Genomic DNA, 16,402 nt, shown 5'->3' on the forward strand with positions numbered 1-16,402 from the left:
CTCCGGGATATGGAGTGTAGAGTGCTACATATTTGCATATGCATAACTACTGCGCTTTGATTCCATAAGCATGAATGAGTTGTATAAATATATGCACCTCGCCATTTTTACGATTAAGACATAATACTGTAAATGATGTTGGTTGGTCTAGAAAGAAAAAGAAAAGAAGCACGTAGCTCTCCCGTGCCGATACCCGAAGAAAGCCTATGATTCTCTTATTCCAACTACTAGTACGGAGTACTGCATCCCAGATCTCTTTCTGTCACTACAACTTTCATCTGATTTCTTTTTTATATTGCAATGCAAAATTTAGGATCTTTAGTTCTGACTCGTCGATTTCTGTCACCGCTACTAGTACTATTGATATCCATGTGCTGAGTTCAGGCCCGGAACCTAGCCATTGGGTTCCTTTTCTTGACGTGGAATTGTCACTTTAAAGGAGGATCCCCATCACTATGGAATTATGCCCCTTAATGCCACGACAACGACAATGAAAGACTTACTACAACGCCCACCTCCCAGACACTTGAGAAGTCGCGGGGAAGAGGGGTTCAGGACTCCGACTTTTGAAGATGCGGAGCACGACCTGTCGACAGGCAGCAATGGAAACTTGTTAAGCCCACCAACAGCGCAGGCATTGCGCGACGCCCATACATCGGCTTTGGAGTCATTGCAAGGGTCGACCCCTCGAGTGATCAATGGGACGGTCGCGAGGAAGGACAGCAAGATCAATGATACTGAGTCGACCGATCATGCAGAGACCGACTCGTCGTCCATCGTCAATCTCAGCTGGAGAGAACGTATCCGTCACTTCACCTGGGCCTATTTCACATTGACCATGGCAACCGGAGGAATTGCAAACGCCTTGTATGCCGGTCAGTAAATGAATAAAGACTGTCGTGAACTTCGCACTGATAGGTATCGCATTGTTTAGTTCCTTATCGATTTCGAGGCCTTGAGACGATTGGAATTATCGTCTTTCTGTTCAACATTGTACTGTACCTTGCCATATGGGGTTTGCTCCTCGCTCGGTTTTACCTCTATCCATACACCTTCAAGGCGTCTTTTCTGCACCCGACAGAATCCCTATTTGTCCCTGCATGCATTGTCTCCTTTGGAACGATCTTGATCAACGTCTCGCAATATGGCCCAGAGCATACAGGCTATTGGCTGGCCAAGGCCGTCGGTATACTATATTGGATTGACGCGATTCTGGCAGTGATATTTTCGGCAGGGATATACCTTCTTCTGTGAGTTTGAGATTGCTCACTTTCCCCAACGTCTGAAGAGCCCGCTGATTGATGACGTTCAGGTGGTCCACGCAGACATTCACAATCGCCCAGATGACTCCGATTTGGATCTTTCCGGCATATCCAATGTTGATAATTGGACCTCATGCTGGCATCCTGAGCAGTAAACTTGAGCCCTCTCGCTGTTTGTCCATCATCATCGGTGGTATGACTATCCAAGGAGTTGGGTTCATGGTCTCCTTGATGGTGTATTCAGCCTTTATCTATAGATTGATGTCGCAGAAGTTGCCCAAGGAAAACGTGCGGCCCGGTATGTTCGTCTCTGTCGGACCTAGCGCCTTCACTGTCTCGGGGATTGTGAACATGGCTTCTGAAATGAAGCGATGCTTCCCCGATGATTTCATGGGAAATGGGGCCCTGGCTGCTGATGTTCTGAGGTTCGTCATTAACTTTGGCGCATTATGGCTATGGGGGTAAGTTTTTGCGAGAGCCCATCTGCGCGATAGATCAGCTAACTTTCATCCAGACTGGCCATCTTCTTTTTCTTTGTAGCAAGTTTTGCTCATTGGTCGACAATCGGACACGGTCGGATCAAATTCTCCATGGCCTGGTTCTCTTTCGTGTTTCCCAATACCGCGCTGGTAACCGCCACCTTTGCAATTGGCAATGCATTCTCATGTAAACCGATTTTGATTGTCGGATGTGTGATGGTGTTCCCTCTCATTTTGATGTATATTTTCGTGTTCAGCATGATGATTCGAGCGATTGTTTTGCACCATATCCTATGGCCTCAGAAGGGCGAGGATAAAGATGAGGGCGGGTTTGAGATGAACCGGGTGCAGCCTGAGATTCCAGACATTCGAACAACGGAGGTTTGATGTGAGACCATGCACAAATGACTATTTGCTCTCAATTAGCGAAGACTTTCTTAAACCGTATATACCTCGGCTTTTGCTCAGCAAACCATGGATAGTTTTTGACTGGGTCAGGGTACCGTGTACCTTCAATGTGCAAATGGAAGGACAATGATTTTGTTGGCAAGCCGCGGTATATAAGAAAGATAGTGTACTCCGTATATATATATATATATATATATATATTTATTTTTTTTGAATGGCAGAGATAGATCGATCATGAATAATGAAAGATAGATGGGGCAGGACCCTTGCTGCACGTGCTTTTTTTGGAGGCCATAGCCGTTCGGCGAATGCCGCCATGGACTAAATAGGCGAGGCACATGATTGGCGGCGCATTCCATGAATAGAGATAGGCATAGACAGTTGTCGCGTGTCTAGGCAAGGGAAAATTCAGAATAGGCAGACAAGGAGAGAAGAATTCTCACTTACTGCCTATTCTCTTTAATTTCTGTACTCTATACTTCATACAGAGCACTCTTACAATAACATAACATCGTACTCCATACTCTCTGTCTGACAGCTGATTTTCTATCTATCGCCGTTATCCGCGCCCCACCCAGGACTTTTTTCCATCGCCCCTCGAATTTGATCTTTTACACTTTTCCAATACACTTGCCTATTAACCCTTCGGACTTGTCCAATTCAATACCGCCAGGATGCCGCAAAAAGTCTGTGTCACATATAACCAGGTATGTCGAGGATACGTCGAAGCTGCATGGAAGGCGGATAGATTCCATATTCCCTGCTCCTTTATCGCTTACATCCAATACCAAGCATTCTCATATCGACTAACCTTGTCTTCTCTCGGATAGGTGCACAAGCTCTGTCAGACCTCTGCCGAAAGGATCCTCGATGTCTTCCGCCCTCAGCTTATGATCGCTATTGGCGGCGGTGGTTATGTCCCTGCCCGCATTCTCCGGTACGTCTGCGATCAAGAGTGGCATCACCAAGGATCAATATTGATTCATTCTTTCGAGTAGGTCCTTCCTGAAGCGCCCCGGCGAGCCCAACATCCCCATCCAGGCTATCGGTCTGTCGCTCTATGAAGACTTGGGTCGCGGCGACCCCGAAGAGGTTCCCGGTACCAAGGTCACCCGCACACAATGGCTGGACCTTAGCTCGTTGGAAATGAACACCCTGATCGGAAAGGACATTCTCATCGTGGACGAGGTCGATGACACCCGGACGACGCTGGAATACGCTGTTAGGGAACTCCAGAAGGACGTTGAGACGGCGCAGAAGCAGTTGGGCCGTGAGGGCGAGAAGACCAACTTCTTTGTCTTTGTGCTCCACGTAAGTTGTTCCTTGAAACCTTTCTAGGGTTATGGATGGTCTTGCTAATTCGCAGCAGAACAAGAACAAGGCCAAGAAGGGCCAGCTGCCCGAGGACATGATGGAGAAATATTACCACGCATCTCTGACCACCGAAGATGTGTGGATTTGCTATCCATGGGAGGCCAAGTAAATGAAGAAATTCTGTTGCTTTTGATATTAGCTGCTCATACGTCTTCACAGGGACATCGACGAACACGACCGCTTGTCCAAGGAGAACCCTCTCTAAAATCGGACCTTAGCTTCGTTCTATCATTCCATCCACCCTTGGCATCAAGCCCTTCAGTCCACACTAGGTTCAATCTTGCGCATGTCACAGAGATATGTTGGACATACCGCGCCACGAGATGAGAAGATGCCTGATCAGCGGGAATTATGCATGATGCTAAAAAAAAATCATTTTGGTATATTTGGATTCGGCTTGACTTATAAACGACAGATATCCAAAATTCGCCTTTTGCTGATATTTCTTGGGATGTGATCATTTGCATATATTTACTTTTTGCCTTATTGCCATATAGGAGTTGGACATTTGCTCGAGCAAATCTTTTGAGCCATTGAATCGCTATCAAATTGGATTTATATAAAAACCAGCATTTGAATAGCCACAGGAGATTCCCTTATTACCTCAATAATCGTATAGGTCCGCTGGCGTATCGGGATATCAATGGACAGGAATCAGGAACCCCATCCAACACCATCATTACCATTGCCATTGACAATCAATTGTCCCCCTCCCAAACGTGTAGCGACGCCCAAATCCCGCGCAATATTAACGCAAGAACAGAAAGCAACCCTACACGCCCAACCCAGCTCAGCCCAAACAGACCGCGCAACAAACAAGAAAACAAAAGACCGTTTAGTCGACGTCGATGTTCCCCCGGCGCAAATCAACCTTGGCCAGCTCGATCTCTTTCTGCAGCTCGTCGTGCGCCTCGGGGACGTCGTTGAACGTCATGATCGCCACTCCCAGCCGGCCGAGTAGGTAGCATCCGAAGGATATCAGGGCGTAGAAGGGGAGCTATCGAGAATAGCGCGTTAGTATTTAGTAGTTATAGGGATATAAAAAGGAGTGGGTGAACGTACGACCGGGATGACTTCGTGCTGCACGGTCTCATTTAGGGGGACGAGACCCAGGTAGAGGACGAGGTAGAGCTAGAACCGGCGGAAAGAAAAAGCCACATAGTCAGCAAGAGGATCATTTGACATAATCAACAGCACCAATTGAGTATACCGAAGAGACCAGCAGCAGAACTGAGAGAGTCTGCTGAGCGCGCGTCATGATGAACCACGAATCAATCAGGGTGTATGCGGTTAGGCAGTCGAATTGGTTGCGATTAAAAAGAGAAGCCAGAAAGGAGAATCCGTGATGGAAACAAAGTCCACGCAATTAATTATTAGTTAATTCGTTATAGAACTGCACGCCTGAGAAAACTGCTGTGGTTGTAGTTTCTCCTGCACGTATGCGAAAGTAACGGCGATTTCCCCCCGATGCGTCTCGTGGCCGCGGTGGTCGCCGTATTAGGATGGAGTTCCGCATGCAGTTCATAACTCGATATTTCTTTGACAGTTGGTATGGATAGTTCTAGATTTAAGGGCAATTGGCTCGTTTATGTATTCTATTTTATATACCTTTATAATATACATAGCTGGTTGGCGGAATGAAACTAAAGAGACTACTGGTGTACTATCGTAGGAACAAATGGTGCCTCAGGCGCCTCAGGCTTCCATATTATATTGATCCCTGAACCATCGCCGGCCGTCGACATGCACCGAGTACAAACACTAGACGAGAAGTTCATTCTATCATCCACTAACATCTTTATATTCCAATTATAGTGCCCTGGTTTCTCGGATACTCGCAGGAGATCTACGTCTTTGTGAAGTGTCCTTCTAGCTGTCATCGTTGGCTAGAATTCATACAAGTGGCATCCCGTTGATTTCTAATTCCAAACAAGCCTGGATTCCAGATACTTGAACTCGACTTGGTCCCATTCCTCTGGAAGAAAAGTGTAATCTTACCGATCTTTAACCGGACTGCTCTGGGAATATGACTTCTCAAGATGAGATGAATACCGCCGGCGAGCGTGCTTCTGCTCCAGACATGCAAGTGAGTCTACAGAAGCCACAAGATGTCGATTGTCCTTCTGTGGAAAAGATTCTCTCAGACTCGACTGCATTGCCGCCTAGTCTGCCAACAGAAAGAACCGACTCCTTGCCGGCAGAAGAACAAACGAATCTACTCACGTCTCTGCAAGAGACTCTGGAGAACCTCGAAAGCGAGAATGAAGCGGAAATCGAAGCTTTCATGGATGTACGCTCTATTCTGGATAAGCTATGGAGTTCCAACTCAGACCTCTTGGTTCAAGCAGCGAATCTTCTGGCGAACGGGAGCAGGAATTGTGAGTACAGCTGAACGTGCTGCTAGCAAAGCATGGAGTCTGACAGGTAGTTTAGCATCGTGGAGGCTACCTTACGGACAGTCGGGAATCTTGGATTTCTTCCTTCGCTTGATTGCTTCGAGCGAGATTACCGATAATGAGTTACTGCTGCACTCGCTGCGGCTGAGTGGGAATTCGTGTGCCGATACAGGTAAGTGTGTTTGTGTCTCGCTGGCGCTGTGGCATACTAACCCTATTCAGACGAAAATAGGTTAATCGTCGTGAAAGACAATTATACACTTGCTATCGTCCGTCATCTTTTGAACCCGGGGCTTACCCAAGTGGTAATACCCGTCTTATATAACACATGCATGGACTTTGGTATGGTTGTATCCTTACCTTCATTGCAGTTAATTTTACTAACTGGGCTATAGAGCCGGCTCATGCCCAGGTCGCCGAAAACAGGATTGCGTATATACTATCGAAACTAATCAAAGACGGTGCATTTTCTGATAACGAGGCGTTGCTTGACTATTCTTACGAACTTATAGAACTGGCGGCGGAGCAAGGTATGGCGCTTTCTTTATCTGCTTATGTTCCTTTTCTAACGAGAATGGTATACAGGACAAGGGGTTGAGCGTTCCCCTGATGGAATGATTTCGCTTCTACTGGAGCTTGCAGCTGACAAGGAGACCACTTTCTCCCAATCCTCCTGCGTTGTTAACAGTCTCGTGAAGTATCTGGAAAATGAACGATTCCAAAACGTCTGTATATCGAATGGCATGGTGGAGCGTGTGCTCTCTGCCCTCCAACGGTCACTCTCCCTCGAGGTGAATCGGTCATCCGTCGAAGAGGCGAAGGCGTTCGTCCAGCTGCAACTGAAACTCAACCAGACATTGGCGGAGCTCTCAGGCTCAGAACTGTTTGCAAAGTTCTACCCGCTTGACTCGCCAATGTTCCAGACTCTGAAGTCCTGGCTGACCGCAAATGAAGACCAGCTCCAGATATGCTCATGTGTCATGCTGGGTAACTTGGCTAGGTCAGACGAAGTGTGCGAGAAGATGGTTCGCGATCTAGGTCTGCATAAAGAATTGATATCGATCCTCAAGGGTGACGCCAGAGGCGGCGTTCTTCACTCCTCGCTCGGCTTTCTGAAAAACCTGGCGATTGCCGGCGACAACAGACAGCGCTTGGGTGATGCCGGTATAATACCCGCGATATCAAGTCTATGGGGATATGAGACGGTTCCGCAGGTCCAATTTGCTGCTACCAGCATGGCTCGCCAGCTGATCGTATCGTCATATGAAAACGCCAAGAGATTACTGGACGTACTTCCTGAGGGCGATGTCTCGGAAAACGAGCCGACATATCTGTCATTGTTGCTTGGTCTCTTCGAAAAGACAGATTCAGCCCCAATTACGACCGAAATCGGGCGAAGCGTTGCTTCCATCTGCCGCACTCTGATCCCGAAAGCTAAGGAATCCGAGACAAGCACCCTCTTGGAACGCCTATTCAGCTTACACGAACACATTGCACGTCCGATAGGCGCCATGATCACACAGACTCAGTGGCCTGTTGTCCGGAGTGAAGGCTGGTTTGCATTGGCCTTGATGGCGTCTTACAAACAGGGTACTTCGACTGTCGTGGACTGCCTGCAGAATATGGAAGTTTACCCGCTGCTTGAGAAGACACTAAGTGCAGGTGACTCGGATTCAGCGATTGAAATGAAAAAGGTACAGCGGGCTAAGGATCGCGATAACACCATTATTCTCGTGAAGGAGTTGCTCTCCAACGATGTAAGTTGGTCTTCGTCTTCTCTATAAAATACATGCTAATTGTGTATAGCAGGGTACACTACCAGAGGACTGGAAGACCTCGTTGGAAGGTTTGATGAACGGCCATGTGTCGCGGCATCTGAAAGGAAGTGAAGATAGCTGAACGGGTGTTGAAATAGATCATATGCCTACAGTAATAGAAGCATAGATTGTCAGCACAGCTGTCAGATTATTATAAACGGCCACAATTCAACATCTTTTCTGCAGTACTTCAGTATTCTTTAAACAACGGTGATGGATATGTTGCGTAGTCGGCGATGACGTCGTACCACGTGCAACTCCGAATGGCCGATGTTTCCTTGCGGGCTCCGAAGCACCTACAATACTCTACATACACCTTTCACAATTCAATGGCCCCGCCCTGCTTGGCTACAGAGCCTCTCTTACGCTCTTCCATGATCCCCGCGGCCCTTCGGAGGCGCTCGCTTGCATGAGAACATGAGGACGGCCGTCCTCTTTGGCCGTTTCTGTCGTCCGACGCAGCTACTGTCCCGCTTTGCTCCGCCGTCGCGATTACGCTTTGCCCGTCCGCCAACATGGCCACGAAGACAATTCAACGAAGATGGTTATTCGGGGTATTCGAGAAAGGCCCCCGTGGCCAGGACGGTGCTACTGGCTGCCTTGACTCCAGGTGCCTTCCTGGAGCTGGCAGAGGAGGGGGATTCGAGTGAGAAAACCGGGGAGTTACATATGCTGGAAGCGTCGCGCGCGGAAGTCCAGACTGGTGTTTCGAAGGATGCGCGGGGGCTGAAGAGGCTCCGTCAGCGGCTTTATGTTTGGTTGTATTGTTATATTTATGATCCGATTGCGACCGGGTTTCGATTTGTGCACTTGATGTTCATCTTTATGCCGGTCATTCTCACATTTCCGGTGGCTTGGTTTGGGAAACGACTGGAGGATCGCAGTGAGGAACGGGCAGGGACATTATGGTGGTTCCAATTTTTGGTTCGGGCAATGGAGCGTGCTGGTCCGGCGTTTATCAAGGTGGGTGTCCTCCCTTGAAGTCTTACAGTTGCGCATACTGATTCGTCGTTCTTTTTCATGCAGCTCGGGCAATGGGCAGCATCACGAACCGATATATTCCCTCCAGAACTATGCAGTATTATGTCCTCCCTCCATTCCAATGCACCAGCACATCCGTTACATGCGACCAAGAAGACCATAAGGAAAGCTTTCAATGGGATGCCGTTCGAGGACATCTTTGAAGAGTTCCAGGAGGAGCCCCTCGGTGTAGGCGCAATTGCGCAGGTATACAAAGCAAGACTGAAGCGAAGCTTGGCTTCTGAGGATAAGGATATCTCACAGGAACCCGAGAGTCTGCGAGGTAAAGTCAGAAAGAACGTTGATGTGCTGGTGAAGAGCTCGCCTAAACGGGTCCCATCTTCATATGTGGCTATCAAGGTGCTTCATCCAAAGGTTGAACGGGTCATTCGGAGGGATTTGAGAATCATGTCTTTCTTCTCGTCCTTGATCAACGCCATCCCTACAATGCACTGGCTGTCTTTGCCAGACGAAGTTGCACAATTTGGGGAGATGATGAAGTTACAATTGGATCTTCGGATCGAGGCGTCCAACCTCGCCATCTTCCGTGAGAAGTTCAAGTCGCGCACCACTGCTTGGTTCCCATTCCCATACTTGGATTACAGTACCCGGGAGGTGCTGGTGGAGGAGTTTGCCCAGGGAATCCCGCTGTCAACCTTCATGGAGCTTGGTGGAGGTGTCTATCAGCAGGAAATAGCAAGTGAAGGGTTGGATGCGTTCCTTCACATGCTGCTGATCGACAACTTCATCCACGCGGACTTGCACCCGGGCAACATCATGGTCCGGTTCTACCAACCGAGTGAGCTAGATCTCTCCCTTCGAAAGAGCACCCGGGCGTCGGAAGCTCCGACAAAGGCCGAGGTCGATGTGACGGAAAAAGTGCTCAAACGTCTAAGACCGCATTTAAAGGATGCGCAAGACTGGGAGAACGCACTCAACCAGCTGAATGCTGAAGGCTACCGCCCACAATTGATCTTCATCGATACTGGACTCGTGACACAGCTCAATGAATCAAACCGGCGGAACTTCCTTGATCTCTTCCGTGCAGTCGCAGAGTTCGACGGATACAGAGCAGGCCAGCTCATGGTCGAACGATGCCGGCAACCAGACGCAGTTATTGACCCTGAGGTCTTTGCGTTGAGAATGCAGCATTTGATCCTGAGCATCAAGTCTCGGACATTCGCGCTTGGTAATATCAAGATTGGAGATATCCTCAGCGAGGTTCTGTCCATGGTAAGGGGTCACCACGTCCGACTCGAGGGTGACTTTGTGAACGTGGTTATCTCAATTCTTCTCCTTGAGGGTATTGGGCGTAGTCTCGACCCGGATCTGGATCTCTTCAAGCGGTAAGTCATGTCCTTCCTTCCAAAGGTCCTTGTATATTTCGTTTGTCTAACTCTTCATTAATTAGTGCACTCCCTCTTCTACGCGAACTCGGATCCAGTGCTTCATTCATGCAATCCGTACGCTCGGGCGACACTTCTATGCTACGCGTGTGGGTTGGTCTTGAGGCACGCACGTTGCTCCAGGCCAGTATTGAAAGTGTCGAGAATTGTGTCAAGTATGACCTGTTGTCGCCGAATATCTGATGAAGTGAACGCAAAGGAAACATCAAAGGTATGTTGTGTGTCTGTTCGCCGCCATGATATGAGAGTGGTAGATTTCTCTCCTCGGGAATAGATGAAGCAACACTATGTTCTGAATTATAGATTATGGATTGAATAATTGTGACAATATGGTGTATTTTCTTTGCAGATGCTGGATGCTGCAGGTGTATGAGTATGATTTTTTTCCAGTTAGGCATATGGTTTACTAGCGATAGAATATAAATATCTATAATACAAAAACCCATGGTATATTTTCGTTTCCAAAAAGGGAGCATGTACTTGGTTCTTTAGAATATGCGGCTCAAAGAGAGTACATATCACTACCCTCATCGTCCGACTCACTCTCAGACTTGTCTTGTGATATAGCAGAACAATCATCAAACATCTCCAACAAACCATACAAACAGCGAACAAGCCCAATACAATTCCTAACAAACTCTTTCCGATCTCCCTGCTCCAAAAGATCATAGGGTTCAGAGAAATAAACCCCCAGCGGAGACCCAGGAGCCTTTCTCTCCACCAGATCCTGAAGATATGAATTAGAGCAAGAAGCCCTGACGAGTTGAATAGTAGTTCCCTTCATGCTGACAACGAATGCATTGTAGTCGTTTAATGTGGGATTCAGCTCATATTGTAAGAATACTTGGAACTTGGAAGAGAAGGTATGGAACGACTTCATGGGGTAATGCGATGCTTAAACGTTCTGGGCCTTTTCCGGCCTAAAGTTGGTTTATTAGCCAGAGTCCGAACAGAGCAGATTAGGTGCATGGCATACCAAGAAGATCGTGAGCGGTAGGCTTGACTCCCTATCTGTGATCCTGAAAAATACACCGTCGTTCCGTAGAGTGCCTTTTACATTGAATGGATGATATGTGGAATGGTATTAAGCGGTAACTGAATCTCCTGCTTCCATATTCAGCATCAAAATGCAAGCGATGAAATAAAGAGAACCTATAGGGCATTCTTGCTATCAAAATGAGCCATAAACCCACGTGCAATAGAGATAAGCTCCATCTGAGCCAAATCCAGCCCGGAAAGAATCATCTCGCATCTGTTGCCAGGATGCGTGAAATTCGTGAGGACTTCGTGTCTGGTTGGTTTGGCAAATTCATCAGCGAGGGTCTCGAATACTGATAACAAGTAAGTATAGTAGGGAAAGATGCGCAAAGAGTAAGCATACATGGGTCGTCATCTTTGGGTAGATTGGCGTCCTCGACGATGGCAGAGGCTGGAAGATGGTGATGTTCTTCGATGTTTAACCCTTGTAGATGTCTGGGCGTCCATTTATTTGGTGCTTGGAAGAAATTTTCGCTGCTAAATGGGGTTGCGGATACTACTATGTTGATTGAAGTGCAGGATTTGAGATGCGAAGGAGGGGGGTGGTGTATGTAGATAGTGCGTAGGCAACCTGGACACCAACCATATCTTGTATCGCCTACACTCTTTCTGCATTCCTCATAGTGAGAACTCAGTCAGCGGAATTAGAGTTGATAAAAATCTATATGCAGATAAGAAGACATGATAATAAGAAAACAATCAAAGAGACCATGAACCACCAGACGCCTGCGTCCTGTCTAAGCATACAACGTTATCACGATGAGCGGAGAAGCACCAAGTTCGTTCAAGAAAGAAAAAGACAAGTCATGCAACGCTCAATGAATCAATCATGAGCCTTTCCACGAACGGAACCACCACTGGCCCGGTACCAGACATCTCCTCCCCATCTCATCAGTCGTTCAACGGCGGCCGTCGGAGTATCCAAGGCTGGTCGAATGTCAAGGTAGAAGACCGGCTCACCGGAAGGTTCCGGAGCTCCTGAGTAATAGTCGATCACATAGCGGATTTCCTTAGGGCCTGATGACGTCTCTCGCATAACGTACCAATCGTGACGGTCGAATGGAGGGTCCGTCCTAATAACTGCGCGTTAATTGACTGCAGTCCAATTCCAGACACAAAAAGGACTACTCACTCAAACTTGGCCGGATACAGCCACCCCAATGTCTGGAGCATTTGCGCCTTAGGAGTCAGCTCCTTCGGCCGACCCTGGAATCTAAGTAGACGAGGCGTTGATTCCTCATCGACGGTCCCCATAAATTCCTCCCTAAACGCATCCATGGCGATGTTCTGCTCACCCCGCTTGCACTTATCCCATGCACTCTTGAAACCCTTGGCGAAGATACGTTCCCAGCCGACGATCTCATCCCAAGCACCTTCGTTGAGGAAATTGTGAACTGCGACCATCGATTCCACGGCATCCTGGGGTGTGTCGGTAAAGCCCTTGCGCAGCATCGCGTTGTACATCTGCTGGGGAGATGGGTATTCCCAGTTACCCTCCGAGTCACCCCGCGGTATCGAAGAGATTTCCCGCTCGACGGGGAGATCGACATTCTGATTCGGGGCTCGTTCCTGGGAAATGGACGAGAACATGTAATTCATGGGGTTGAGCTTGGATAAGGTTGAGGGCTTGTTCTCGGAAGAAGAGGGGGGTTGCGATGGCGAGGGGGTGGTTTTCGGGGGCGTATAGAATGGAGAGTCCGAAGACTTGACCGGACAGGCACTGGGTTGCTCAGGGTGAGATGGCGGAGGTGAAGCGGGAGCAGGGTTCGAGGTGTGCATCGGGCATCCTGGCTATATACAAGCAATGGTTAGGGAACCAGATTCAATCTGCTCTGAATAGGTGAGAACTAACTGGAGGGGAGGCATCGGACGATGCCAACGGATTCGGAGCCATAGGCGCTGACTTTGGTAGCGGGTCTGCCCAGAACCAACCCATATTGAATAGAGTGAGGTATGTATTGAACAGGGAAGACAACGACGGTCAAGACGAGGAGTCAAATTGCCAGAAACCTCGATAGAAGGGTTATTGCTGTCTGGATAAAAAATTGGTTGCGCAAAAAGCCATGGATCGGAAAACATCGCGGAGGATGACATAAGAAAGGCAGTGTCCAATAAGAAACATCATAATTATCCTCCTATCTTATCGGGTATCAACTAATACAAGAACAATTTCTATCAAGTTTACATATATTCGAATAAAAAACCAAGCAAAACAGCCAGGATATGAATTATCCAAAACATGCAGGATGAGCATAGTATGGTCCAACGATGCCTGTTGGAACAAAAGTGACAACCTTGTCCCAGATGGTTTTCCAGATCTGACCCTGAACCTGAGGAATGTAAAGGTATTCGGTCAAGAGATCCGACACATGATCCCAGTGACTCCATCCACAGATTACCGCGATAGTTGCGAGTTGTTCAATAAACCAATGGTGTTCAATCTGTCCTGTTGAGCCCTGAGCCCCGATAAACAGTGCCCATGCAAGAAGCACGGCGTTCTCCTCTGGTAGCTGTGCTAGCAGTGGAAGTGTGCAGTTGTTTGCTGCCCTTTTGAGATGTTTTGTGAGTGCGCGGCCAAGACCCGTCGATGGTGGGGAGACAATCAAAAGACTATTGAGGTAGCAAATTGCCGCTGTCCTGGTGAGCGCTTCAATCGGGTGGAGAACTGTTGCTTCGGGCTCAGAATCAACGTAACTGGCCAATCGATGCTCTATCTCGCATATGAAAAGGCGGAAGAATTCATGGTTTTTGGGCTGGAGAGCAGGCGAGTTTGTTTCAAATGCCTCGCTATAAAAGGCAACCCCACGAAACGCATGAATGACCCTTCGTAGAGAGCAACTCAGCAGTGTGTTTGCACAGAGAGCGTTGCCAATGCGGTTCACTGGTGAGAACTCCGACGGCTGAACCCGCGCTTGGACATCCGCTGGTACGCGCTTCGAACCCCAAAGCAATGGAAATACCGGTGCAGTCATGAGGCCCGAAGCAGCCTTGATATCGGCTCTAATCGCAGTTTAGCAAAGAGAAAGCTTTACTGTGGGAATATAACACATACGTGACAATAGCAGCCCAGATGGACGATCCTCGAACGCTGCGGGCCGTGATACCTCCCCGCATGTCTACCATGTGTTTCAAACCTTTGAGATGGATCCTGATTTCCGAGAAAAGACCCACGATCAACTGTAAAGTGTCAGACCGGCTTGAGATAAAGGGGCATATGGTAAATATCAAGCGATCAAACGACCAAGGGAAAGGCTCTTACCGCACTGGTCAGGAGGCTAACAATCGTATCAAAGGCTTCATTGCTGAGTGCCCGGTTGGGATCGCGTACTTTGACCTCCATCTCCCGAATGCATCTATCCTTCATAATATAATAATCTGGATCATAAAGACTGCCTGATGAGCCTTCCGCGTCGATCAGATCCGAATGACGTCCGGAAAGAATAGCTCGATGGGCCGCACACATGCTCATCAAGCCAAAGAAGCTGCCAGCATCCGAGAAGGCGGATGTGGTCGTGAACGCCTTATTAGCTCGTTTTGACCCATTTTGCGCATTTGGAAACGTCGTCGGTACGTATACAGTCTCATCTTTTGATATTGAATTTCAAAGATTAGCCATTACTTGCCAATGAGATACAAATAAAACGAACTACAGGTCCAATAACAACTTACAATATAATATCAGTTCCGAGACCATAGATGGCATTCCAGCAACGCACTGCAAGGTACTGAATGGATCGAGTTCCCAGATCATTTGGGGCACGGGATTTGAACCCGACGTGATTAGGAGATTGCCGGCATCCCATTGCGTTAGGGACTGCTGTCCCGACTGGGGGAGAACGAGATCACCACTGGACTTCGTCACTTGGGGAGAAGACGACGAAGACAACGAGGACGAGGATGACGATGGAGAAGAAGAGCTCCAGAACGACGTTGCTTGATCGCTGAAGGAATCCTCAGAAATGTCCTGCACGATGGGGGCGGGCTTGGAGGGTTTCTGCAGTTGGGCTTCCCGCTTGGAGCCTCGCTTCAAGCCAGCTAGTCGTTCACGACGACGCACATCGCGCATAACATGAGACCGGATGGCCTTGCGGGACTTGATATTCTTAATTCGCTTGGAGCTGAAGTCTTGGTCATGGTCGATGAAAGTAAATGTCGGTTGATCCACTAACGGCGTTACGGATCCTGAGTGTGGAGCTGACGATCATGCTCCATAGAACCCCAGGAACCGACAGATTAGCTTCGAGTCCACGAAGGAAGATTTAATTAAATAGCACGGCGAAAATGTTGCACAAATCCTCATGGATATCGGGTAGTATTGCAACTCTTTCGCGTTGTGTGTGAGACAAGCATCAAAGACAAATAAAGTGGATACAGTGCGATACAGGACAACAACAACCCGAAAGAAAAAGAAAAGAAAAATACACAAAGATACACCCAACTGAGAGAACGAAGAAAGAAGAAATACTAACCTGCAGGGAAAGGATGGATAGGAATAGCATTCATGACGCTAGTTTTCTGCATCTCGACGAAGCTGCCAACCGCAATGCGATAGATACTGGAGCAAACCGAGCAAGGCAAGCAACACGCAGGTTACTCCCGATGGACCTGGGGTCGAATTCCCGGTGCAGGTAAACCGATAGCCATGCAGGTAACTGCAGGCAACTCACAGGTAGAGAGACACACACCAGACCGATGCTCTAGATTTTCGACCCGGAAAGTCGCAGTGATACAAACGGAAGCACAAAAAAGAACAAACCAAGCAATGAGAATAAATCTCTGGAACTTAAGAAAAAAAAGGACAGAGGGAGGGAAGAGGATGGAAGAATCGGGAAAGGAGGATGAAAGGATGGAATGAAAAGAGGCAGCAAGAGGCGGAGAGAAGCAGGCCAGCAGCCCTGCCTGCACTCGGCCATCCCACTATGAGCAATGGCAAAGCCTACCTGTAGGGGGTTTCTTTGTCTCCATGAGCCATCACAGTGATGATGACATACAGAGCGAGTATAACTAGTTTCTATTGGATTGGAGAGGCGACTCGACACGGACCATGTATACTGACTGCCGCCAAAGCCCCCCCTTTTTTTTTCGGTGAGTGTAACGCCGAATCAGCTGCCAGGACGTTGTCGCTCGTATACCTTGTCACTGTATACTGCCGGCTTAACTTTTCTCCATCTCCGGGTTGCAATGTGCATATACGAAGTCAAC

General features: G+C 48.2%; 8 protein-coding genes across 8 annotated transcripts; 4 read left to right on the top strand and 4 right to left on the bottom strand.

Moving 5' to 3' along the window:
- Positions 1 to 236: 236 nt before the first annotated feature.
- Positions 237 to 2,319, top strand: ASPGLDRAFT_46790 (putative C4-dicarboxylate transporter/malic acid transport protein). The gene is made up of 4 exons (XM_022546527.1): positions 237 to 875; positions 935 to 1,250; positions 1,313 to 1,723; positions 1,777 to 2,319. The coding sequence occupies exons 1-4, from the start codon at positions 464 to 466 to the stop codon at positions 2,126 to 2,128; spliced, it is 1,491 nt and encodes a 496-aa protein (XP_022401569.1). The 5' UTR covers positions 237 to 463; the 3' UTR covers positions 2,129 to 2,319.
- A 504-nt stretch (positions 2,320 to 2,823) lies between these two features.
- ASPGLDRAFT_35326 (xanthine phosphoribosyltransferase) lies at positions 2,824 to 3,728 on the top strand (the record flags this gene model as incomplete). The annotated part of the gene is made up of 5 exons (XM_022544547.1): positions 2,824 to 2,856; positions 2,980 to 3,086; positions 3,148 to 3,460; positions 3,519 to 3,628; positions 3,683 to 3,728. The coding sequence occupies 5 exons, from the start codon at positions 2,824 to 2,826 to the stop codon at positions 3,726 to 3,728; spliced, it is 609 nt and encodes a 202-aa protein (XP_022401570.1).
- Positions 3,729 to 4,358: 630 nt separating this feature from the next.
- Positions 4,359 to 4,781, bottom strand: ASPGLDRAFT_125830 (dolichol-phosphate mannosyltransferase subunit 3; the record flags this gene model as incomplete). The annotated part of the gene is made up of 3 exons (XM_022540593.1): positions 4,359 to 4,520; positions 4,586 to 4,654; positions 4,734 to 4,781. 3 exons carry the CDS (start codon positions 4,779 to 4,781, stop codon positions 4,359 to 4,361), a joined length of 279 nt encoding a protein of 92 aa, XP_022401571.1.
- A 504-nt stretch (positions 4,782 to 5,285) lies between these two features.
- Positions 5,286 to 7,792, top strand: ASPGLDRAFT_149001 (putative GTP binding protein). Its single transcript, XM_022541991.1, has 5 exons — positions 5,286 to 5,901; positions 5,957 to 6,091; positions 6,142 to 6,261; positions 6,315 to 6,449; positions 6,505 to 7,792. The coding sequence occupies exons 1-5, from the start codon at positions 5,550 to 5,552 to the stop codon at positions 7,701 to 7,703; spliced, it is 1,941 nt and encodes a 646-aa protein (XP_022401572.1). The 5' UTR covers positions 5,286 to 5,549; the 3' UTR covers positions 7,704 to 7,792.
- A 279-nt stretch (positions 7,793 to 8,071) lies between these two features.
- On the top strand, positions 8,072 to 10,610 carry ASPGLDRAFT_74200 (ABC1 kinase family protein). Its single transcript, XM_022549722.1, has 3 exons — positions 8,072 to 8,699; positions 8,763 to 10,102; positions 10,168 to 10,610. Exons 1-3 carry the CDS (start codon positions 8,154 to 8,156, stop codon positions 10,343 to 10,345), a joined length of 2,064 nt encoding a protein of 687 aa, XP_022401573.1. The 5' UTR covers positions 8,072 to 8,153; the 3' UTR covers positions 10,346 to 10,610.
- A 1,413-nt stretch (positions 10,611 to 12,023) lies between these two features.
- On the bottom strand, positions 12,024 to 13,136 carry ASPGLDRAFT_125521 (holocytochrome c synthase CYC3; the record flags this gene model as incomplete). Its single annotated transcript, XM_022540568.1, has 3 exons — positions 12,024 to 12,273; positions 12,333 to 12,991; positions 13,053 to 13,136. The coding sequence occupies 3 exons, from the start codon at positions 13,134 to 13,136 to the stop codon at positions 12,024 to 12,026; spliced, it is 993 nt and encodes a 330-aa protein (XP_022401574.1).
- A 292-nt stretch (positions 13,137 to 13,428) lies between these two features.
- On the bottom strand, positions 13,429 to 15,266 carry ASPGLDRAFT_25522 (uncharacterized protein; the record flags this gene model as incomplete). Its single annotated transcript, XM_022543493.1, has 4 exons — positions 13,429 to 14,200; positions 14,253 to 14,377; positions 14,460 to 14,785; positions 14,870 to 15,266. 4 exons carry the CDS (start codon positions 15,264 to 15,266, stop codon positions 13,429 to 13,431), a joined length of 1,620 nt encoding a protein of 539 aa, XP_022401575.1.
- Positions 15,267 to 15,669: 403 nt separating this feature from the next.
- ASPGLDRAFT_46801 (uncharacterized protein) lies at positions 15,670 to 16,272 on the bottom strand. Its single transcript, XM_022546528.1, has one exon. It carries the CDS (start codon positions 16,111 to 16,113, stop codon positions 15,898 to 15,900), a length of 216 nt encoding a protein of 71 aa, XP_022401576.1. The 5' UTR covers positions 16,114 to 16,272; the 3' UTR covers positions 15,670 to 15,897.
- Between the last annotated feature and the right edge of the window lie 130 nt (positions 16,273 to 16,402).

This window comes from Aspergillus glaucus, assembly GCF_001890805.1.
Source record: "Aspergillus glaucus CBS 516.65 unplaced genomic scaffold ASPGLscaffold_9, whole genome shotgun sequence".
Classification (NCBI taxonomy): domain Eukaryota; kingdom Fungi; phylum Ascomycota; class Eurotiomycetes; order Eurotiales; family Aspergillaceae; genus Aspergillus; species Aspergillus glaucus.